Here is a 9,590-nt window from a genome sequence, read left to right on the forward strand (position 1 = left end):
GTACAAATGCGCTTTACACAATTGATGTGTGTATGGATTGCGATAACAGTTGTATGAGCCCCTAATAAAATGTTTATTAAAAAAAAAAGTAAAATGTCATTTAAAAAGACAAGAAAGAAAATATCAAAGTGAATGTCAGAAGAGACTCTGAATCACAGGGTAACTAAAACAAATGAAAAACAGGAAGCGGTCAGAGAGCTAAACAGAAAATTTTTTAAAGGGCAGCTCGACAAGACAAAGACAAATATTATAATGAAATGTGTAAAAACTTAGAATTTAAAAACCAAAAAGGAAGAACATGCTCAACATATCTTAAATTAAAAGAACTGAAGAAAAAAAAATCAATCCTTGAGTTGCAATATTAAAAGATTCTTGCCCTAGGAAGCATCAAGAGAAGATGGAATCAGGACCATCAAGGAAGGAATGCAAGCACCTTGGCTCAGGGAATACATAAGCCAACTGCAACAGGGATGGGGTACACACACGTGAACCGGAAATCGACAAGTGGGACATACTAAGGACAAAGCACCTGTGTGCATTGAAAGACTTCACCAACAGAGTAACAAGAGAACCCACAGACTGGGAGATGATTTTTAGCAATGATACAACACACAAAGGGCTTATTACTAAACTCTACAATCCCCTCCGAGCCAGCAAAAAGAAGAAAGCAGTGGGCAAAAGACTTGAACAGAAGTTTCACTAGGGAGGAGACTCGAATGGCCAATAAACATGTAAGAAAATGCTCCTGATCATTAGCTATCAGAGAAATGCAAATTAAAACAACCATGAGATATCATCTAATACCCTTGAGAATAGCCCAAATCAGAAAATCCGAGAGCAGCAAATGTTGGAGGGGATGTGGCAAGATAGGAACTCTCTTCCACTGTTGGTGGTTGTATAGATATGTACAGTTTCTGTGGAAAGCCATGTGGTGATATTTAAGGCATGGAAACTGAGCCACCTTATGACCCAGCTACCCTTCTACTGGACATATACCCAGAAGAGGTAAGAAGTAGACCATGATCAGTCATTTGTGCCCCAATGCTTATTGCTGCTGATCTTGTCGTATAATGCTACCAGGGCTCGTCCCTGTGGCTTTCCAAGGTTATAAACTCTTAAAGGAACAGAAAACCTCATCTTTCTCCCACAAATTAGCTGGTAGTTTCAAACAGCCAACATTGCAGTAAGTAGCCCAACTTGTAACCCACTATGCCACTACGTTAAGACAGAGGAATGAAAAAAATAAACCAAACTCACAGTCATCAAGTGCATGCCTACTCACAGCAACCTGATAGAAAGGGTAGATCTGTAAGTTTCTGAGACTGTAACTCTTTACAGGAGTAGAAAGTCCCATCTTTACCCCAAGGAGCAGCTGGTGGTTTTAAACTGCTGACCTTGGAGATCACCCCCCAACATGTAACCACGACCCCATCAGCACTCTGGAAGTAAATACTTTAAATCTAATAAAAATCAATGATAAGCCAAGAAGACAATCTGACATTCTTGGTAAGTGAGAGGCTGGTGAAGAGGCTGGTAGATCCAAGATGCTGATTTGCCATTAGCAGCACATGTAACCACTATACAGTCTCCTATGACATACAGGACAATTCCCCACATTCAAAGCAGTATCTAAAACTACACAGAAATCTATGAAGAGGGGAAGGACAACAGAAAAGTGGGTGAAGGGAGACGTCGGACAGGGCAAGATATGACAAAATAACAATTTATAAACTATCAAGGGCTCATGAGGGAGAGGGGAGCTGGGAGGGAGGGGAAAATGAGGACCTAATGCCGGGGGCTTAAGTGAAGAGGAAATGTTTTGAGAATGATGAGGGCAATAAATGTACAAATGTGCTTTACACAACTGACGTAATTATGGATTGTGGTAAGAGCTGCATGAGCCTCTAATAAAACTATTTAAAAAAAAATATATATATATATATGAAGAAAAAAGAAATTAATCACAAACATGCTCATCAAAATTAAAGTAACAAGCGTACACATATCAATAATCTCACTAAATGTTAAAGGACAAATGTACCAGGAAAAGAGACTAAAAGTGGAAGACTGTGCAAGAGAATAAGAACTATCAATATCCTATTTATAAGAAACATACTTCTGACACAAAGACAAACATGAACTAAAAAGAAAGTAATATCAAAGGAATGGCAACAACAACAAAAGTAGATATGGCAATATTAATTTTTGAAGAAAGAGACTTCAAGGCAAACAACAACAGCAGTAAAAGAATAAATGGTCCATCCCACTTAATTCTAGCCCCAATCCAAGAAGTTAGTTCTTATAACATGGTCCTGCTTAGATATGCACCTTCATGAAGAGATCACTAAAGATAAGTGTGCTAGAGGAAGTGTGGTAAAGAAAGCAGAGGGTGCCCGGCTATCAACTGCGAGAGTGTCTGGGGTCATGAAGGCTTGTATTCAAACAGGCAGCCATCTAAGTGAGGTGTCAACTAAGTATGTATTGAAGAAGCACAACAGGCTGTGTGATCCAAAGATGATGGTAACAAAAATCCAAATATGATAAAGGAAAAAGTACCAGATCTTAAATTGTGAACACTCAATTTGTAGAAGGCTATGGAGGAGGACAGTGGGAGCCCAAAATCCATCTGTAGAGTATCTAGTCAGACTAAGCCTCTGGCAGGTTCCCTTTAGCCACAGGTAAAGAACTCCAACAGCTTTGAGAGAGAGATTATTGTAAACTTGATTATGGCGGTTCAAACCATGGCATAATATGATACTTGGTCAGCTAAACTTCCTCTTGACCCAACCTGAATTTGCTCTTGGCTGGCTCAAATATTTCTCACTTGTTCTTTCATGTTTTATTTTATTTTGTTACTTCTGTTGTGTTTCCCAGTTTGTGAAGCACAGAAAGACTAGATGCAAACAGATAATAAACTTATGCAATGGTTGATTGGGGATGTTGGGGTTGGGGGGAGCGATGTGGGAAGGGTGAGGAGATTTGGGAAGCAAACAATAAATGCAGGAGAAGGGAGGGAGCATTGGAAATTATTTTGATGATGTATACACAACTCTTTAAAAGCGATTTAACTATGGAAGTATATTATACAAGAGGGTACCCCCACCCCAACATGGAATTATTTTTTCAAAGCTATATATTTACTTTTTTTTTTACAAAACTATCACCTCTAAAGTACCCTCCATTACACTTAATACATTTGTCAAATCTGTGATTCCATTCTGAGACATTTTTCAAACTCATCTATTTGGATAGCTGACAGTACCTCCCTCGTTATTTTCCTACACCTCTTCTACATCATCGCTGTCCTTTTATGTCCCTCTTCAATTGCAGACACAAAACAGGCACACAGAGAGCGGTCAAGTGAGTTAGGTGTATGGGGCAAGAGAAGCATGCTGTTTTTAGCCCCCCAAAAATGGCACACTGAGATGGCTGCATGAGCAGGTGCATTGCCCTGGTGGCAAAATCAGTCCCCCATCTGCCACAATTCAGGCCTTTTTAGTTGCACACTGTTAGGCTATCTTTTCAGAACCTCTAAATAGAAAATACAAAGGCACTATGACATGACATTTTTGTCTGTTCAGAAAGTTGACGGACGTCCAGAATGAGGTTTGTCATCAACTGACAGTTCACCTTTTTTGAAATGAGAAAACCACTCATACACTTGGGTTTTCCCCAAAGCACTGATCTTGTAAGCTGGGTTCAACATCACAATACTTTCTGTGACATTTTTCCCCCGAGCAGGAAACAAAATTTCATAGCCACATGCTGTTCTCTTAAATCAGTCATCACAAAAAACGAGGTTCGAGCAAAACTACTTTTATGTAAAAATTCACTGTGACCAGAAAGAATCTTCCCAGGAGATACCACTGGGTACCCTAACTCAGAGTCAGTTGCTTGATGCTCACCTAACAGGAAACAGGCATACTATGAAAGCTCCACCCAGCAGAACTTTTTTCTGTTTTGGGGAGGTATCCCCATATATGTGAATAATATATTAAGAAAACTACTTTTAAAAAATTTGATGTTACTATGGTTGAAGTTTTGCTTAGGGGGCTTTGAGTTGATGTTAATTGTGGTGGAATAATTGGGAAATGGATATCAATAATAGTTGTACAACACAATGAATATAATCAATGGCAATGACTCATACATGTAAAGGTTGTGGAACTGGAGATGTTTTGTCATGTATATTTTTTCCTGCCACAATTGAAAATAAAACAAAAAATAGCCCAAAAAGATGATGCTTGGTTACCAAAAGATGTAACACCTGAAGTCACTGAAGACAATGGGTGCACAAGCAGGTGTGGTGAGGAAAGCTGATGGTGCTCAGCTACCAAAAGATATAACACCTGAAGCCTTAAAGACCTGAAGATAAACAAGCACCATCTAGCTGAGAGACAACAAAACCCACACGGAAGAAGCACACCAGCCTACCCCTACTCGATCGCTGAGGATATAATGTAATTCTGATCCAAAGCTTAACCTTATCCTTTAAAGAAGTGGGAAAAAAACTAATTACCAACTTCATATGGAGAGAGAAGAGACCAGGGATAAGCAAAAACCATCTTAAGAAGAAAAACAAGATAGGAGACTTCACAATACATGACTTCACAACCTACCAAAAAGCCACACTAGTCACAACAGCCTGGTATTGGTACAATCACAGATACACAGACTAATGGAATAGACTAGAAAACTCAGAAGTAAATGCTCCACCTACAGGCAACTGATCTTCAACAAAGGATCAAAACCTGTCAAATGGAATAGGGACAGCTTCTTCTACAAATAGTACTGGAAAAATTGGATCTCCATCTGCAGAAGAAAGAAACAGGTCCCATATCTCTGCCCGATGCAAAAATGAACTGAAGATGGATGAAAGACCTAAATTTAAACCCCAGAGCTATAAGAATTATCAATGAGAAAATTGGGACCCTTTGCAGGGCTACCAAGTATAATAAAAGAGGCTTACACCGTGGGAAGGCAAAAGAGATTGGGACCTACTAAAAATAAAACATTTATGCATATTAAAGGAATTCACCAAAACATTAAAATGGGAGTTCACAATACAGGGAATCCAGGGCGGATGAGCCCTACAGGACCAGTGGTGTGAGTGGCGATACAGGGAGGGTAGAGGGAGAGTGGGTAGGAAAGAGGGAACCGATGACAAGGAACTATATGTGACCTCCTCCCTGGGGGACGGACAACCGAAAAGTGGGTGAAGGGAGACGTCAGACAGGGCAAGATATGACAAAATAACAAGTTATAAACTACAAGGGCTCATGAGGGAGGAGGGAGCGGGGAGGGAGGGGAAAAATGAGGACCTAATGCCGGAGGTTTAAGTGGAGAGAAAATGTTTTGAGAATGATGAGGGCAATGAATGTACAAGTGCTCTTTACACAATTGATGTGTGTTTGGATTGTGATAAGAGTTGTATGAGCCCCTAATAAAATGATTTTAAAAATTTTTAAAAATGGGAGTCCACAGATTGGAAAGAAGTTTTTGTAATGACACAACAGACAAGCACCTAATTACCAAAATCCATAGAACTCTACAACACCTCAATAAGAGAATAGCAAATGATTCCATTAAAAAGTGGGCAAAGGACATGAACAGATAGTTCACCAAAAAGACACTACAATGGTTAGCAAACATAGCTTTTAAACTTATGTGCTTTACTCAACTCTCAGTGTAGCTTTCATGGCTTCAGACTGTGCCTGACTTGGGTTCTTCTGCCTTTTAAAAAGTTTTTAATTATGTTTCTAATATATATATCATAGCACACCATAGTTTAATCACATCAAGCAGAATTGTACAATTGCTACCAAAATCAGTTTCCAAACATTATTTTTCTACACAGACTCTTTGACATCGTCATCCCTTAACCACCAGCCCCACACCCCACCCCCGCCCCAACCTTTATTCCACTTGCTGTTTCTATAGGTTCACAAATCTTGGGTTTCATATATCGAGAAATGGAAAAACATATAACACAACTTCAAGAGGGTGACCTCCAATAACATGACACCTCTGAGATACACTCTAATAGATGAAACCACCTTGGAAAAGAAATTGATAACATCTGCTGGAGTTGAAGAGGTAAGTACATACCCTAAAAATAATGCACTAAGGGTACATTGCCAGAAAACGTTCAAAACAAACCAAATGTCTACCAGTTATATATGGTAATATCAATTGTACACAACTACATAACTATCTATAATATACCTTACAACACTAAATGAAGTAACTACAGCTACAAAAAAAACAAAGGAATTTCATAAGCCAAATTTTAAGCAACTCGGACAGATACAAAAGAAAAGATACTATATGCATCCGTATATAAAACCTTCAAAACTATGCCAAATTAAAGACTGGGCAAGAGGCATAGGTGTAAAGACAAGAAGACAATTGTTTTAAGTTCAGGATGGTAATAACCTTTGTGAGCTAGTGAAAGAATAGTGTGTGGAAAGAATAATGAGAAGGCTTCTGAGGAGTTGCCCATGTCCTGTTTCTTGACATGAGTGTTGGCTTTCCAAGAGGTTAAAATGTAACACAGAGCAGTATACTTCTGCATTCATGTGTTACTTAGACATGTTGCATTTTGCAGTTTCAAAAAAAGGGCAATTCTAAAAAAATGTGCCTCTGTTCCATCACACTCAATCCTGAAACAAAAAGTATAATCATATAACAGGTGATATTAATAATTTTCCCCATGAATATGATAAAATATATTCTTATGTATGTTATTTTTTGACATGGCACATGTAATTTTGAAAAATTATTATACTGGATGGGGGCTTCAAAAAAGATTGTTGTAAAAACAGAATTACAAGATGATAAAAGGCTCCAAAGAGTGTTTGACATCTCCTTGTAGCACTCCAGTTCTAATATCTATAAAAATACAAGGAATCCTACAAACGTTTTCCTATAAAAAAAAGATTACAAACCACAGTGGATAAGGACCTCTCTTTTCTGTTTCACTATACAGTACTTACTGTATAAATATTAACCCTAATCCAGCAAAACATAATAGGTCTGTGTCCACAAATGATCTCATTAATAATATCTGACAGGCTAGAGTATAACGATATCATACTACATACCTGGTTCATTTATTCTGCCAAATGTATGTCTGATGTTGTGTTTTTTGGTCTTGAAACATGTTTCACAAAAATCGAAGTCATCACAGTTTCTGCATTTGAATCTAGAGCCATTGATAGGAAACATCTGACATCCATCACATCTAATGATTAAAACATCCATTGAGTTGAAAGAGCAACAACAACAAAAAAGTCATTGATTAAACTTAATTAAAAAGAAAAGCAATTCCCTGCTCAAAAAGAGCTGGCAATCTTAAAGCCAAAACTTACGTGACACCAGGATGACTACTAGGCACCAACTCCATTTCTGATAACAGCCCTGTCCAGTGGGACTGCTGGGCAAAGTCAACAACGACGTCTCTCCCATTGGCACTGAAGGCTGGGAGGAAAGAGAAAGTGCTTCGTATATTGTTTGCCAGCGGTAAAATCCTAACATTAAACAATACCTAGACATATACTATTATATTGCAGTTAGTTTTATAGAGAAGACTCAGCTTTTAAACCTATGTGCTACAAATAGTAATGGTGGAAAGAGGGTGGTATCAGGGTTTATTTTTTAAACAAAATTAAAAGAAGGGATGATAAAGTTTTGGCCATGAGTTGACAAATATTGAAGATGGGTGATATGGAGATGGAGGTTCATTTTAGGATTTTCTCTGCTTCTATCGATATACTAAGGTAAGCCAAAAAGCAATGCAACTAGAGTTCACACATGTACAGATTTATTCCGAAGAAAATGCATTTCAACGTCTCTGTGATCATCTGATTGCCACAAACAAGTTTTCTAAGTAATATTTGTCTTAGTCTCATTCATCAAGCAATCGCTGCCACTGAATCAATGCCAACTCAAAATCCTTTTTTTTTTCAAAGCTATATATTTAGATTTTTTTTATACACAACCTTATCACATTCAAAGTACTCTCCATTACACTTAATACATTTGTCAGATCTCTAATTCCATCCTGGAAACATTTCTCAAACTCATCTGTTTGGAAGGCTAACAGGATCTCCCTCGTTTTTTTTCTTCACCTCTTCTATGTTGTCAAGTTGCTGTCCTTTCATGTCCCTCTTCATTTATGGAAACAAAAAGAAGTCTCACAGAGGGAGCTCAGGTGAGTAAGCTGCATGGGGCAAGAGAGGCATGCTGTTTTTTGCCCAAAACTGGTGCACTGAGATGGCTGCTTGAGCAGGTGCATTGTCATGGTGGCAAAACAAGTCCCCCATCTGCCACAAATTAGGCTTTTTTGGTTGCACAGTTAGACTATCTTTTCAGAACCTCCAAACAGAGAAAAGGCTTAATTAACAGTCTGACCTGGTAAAATAAACTCCAAATGCACTAGGGGTTGATATTTTCAGCTGTTCAGGAAGTTGACATATGTCAAGAACGAGATTTGTCATCAATCAACATTTCACCTGTTTTGAAACGAGAAAACCACTTGTACACTTGAGTTTTTCCCATAGTGCTGTCCTTGTAAGGTGTGTTCAACATCACAACAGTTTCTGTAGCATTCTTCCCGAGCAGGAAAAAAAATTTCATAGCCGCACGCTGTTCTCTTAAATTCGCCATCACAAAAATCGAGGTTCAAGTGAAACTGCTTTCATGAAAAAGTTTGCTGTGACCAGAGGGAAGCTTTCCAGGCAACACCACTGGGTGCACTAACTCAGAGCAAGTTGCTCAATGATAACCGAGCAGGAAAAATGTGTACTACAAAAGCTCAGTCGAGCAGAACTTTTCTCCAGTTTTTTATTTTGGGTACCCCTTCGTAGTTGTGCCAAGGTATTTTTCTGCCCATGATAACAATGCATCTGCTCATTCTCTGAGGATTGGAAGTCTGCTGGGAACTCTTACCCTATCTACCCCACGGCCCTGATCTTGCCCCTTCAGATTTCTTTTTGTTCCCCTCTCTCAAAGAACATTTAAAAGGAATATGATTTGAGTCCCTTAAGGATGGCACAACCAACAAGATGAAAATGAGAGTACAGAATTTTTCATGGTCAGATTTCTTTTTGCTCCCCTCTCTCAAAGAACATTTAAAAGGAATATGATTTGAGTCCCTTAAGGATGGCACAACCAACAAGATGAAAATGAGAGCACAGAATTTTTCATGGAAAGATTTAATACCAAACTCACTGCCAATGAGTTGACTGTGACTTATAGTGCGCCTATTGAAAGGTAAAAATGGACGTTTGGTTTTGCAAGGGTATACATTTTAACAGGTGCAAGAAAGTCTCATCTTTCGGAGCACCTGGTAGGTTTGAACTGCTGGCCTTCATGAGTGTAACCCACTATGCTATGAGGGTTCCTTGAGAAAATGTTCACAATATTGCGGTCTGAGATAAGAAGGTATTGTCAAAATCAACAGCTTCACATTTTGATATTTTTGTTCAATAGAGTTGTCTACGATTTTTGAGCAACATGTGTTTTCACTTTCCTTTGCATGTTTGAAAATGTCCACAAAATTTACACCAAGTCAAAAACTCCATTTAGCA

The 9,590-nt window shown here is 38.5% G+C and overlaps 1 protein-coding gene across 1 annotated transcript in view; it reads right to left on the reverse strand.

Annotated features, from left to right (window-relative positions):
- HERC2 (HECT and RLD domain containing E3 ubiquitin protein ligase 2) overlaps positions 1–9,590 on the reverse strand; it is a 283,798-nt gene that overhangs the window by 123,669 nt on the left and 150,539 nt on the right. Inside the window, exons 51-52 of the mRNA XM_004700032.2 lie at positions 7,371–7,479; positions 7,104–7,243 (exon numbers count right to left, since the gene is read on the reverse strand). Of these exons, the coding sequence (XP_004700089.1) occupies positions 7,104–7,243; positions 7,371–7,479 (249 nt within the window). The remainder of the gene's footprint in view (positions 1–7,103; positions 7,244–7,370; positions 7,480–9,590) is intronic.

The sequence above is a fragment of the Echinops telfairi genome, unplaced genomic scaffold (genome assembly GCF_000313985.2).
Source record: "Echinops telfairi isolate 266 unplaced genomic scaffold, ASM31398v2 ScPeMD7_7475;HRSCAF=8513, whole genome shotgun sequence".
Taxonomy (NCBI): Eukaryota; Metazoa; Chordata; class Mammalia; order Afrosoricida; family Tenrecidae; genus Echinops; species Echinops telfairi.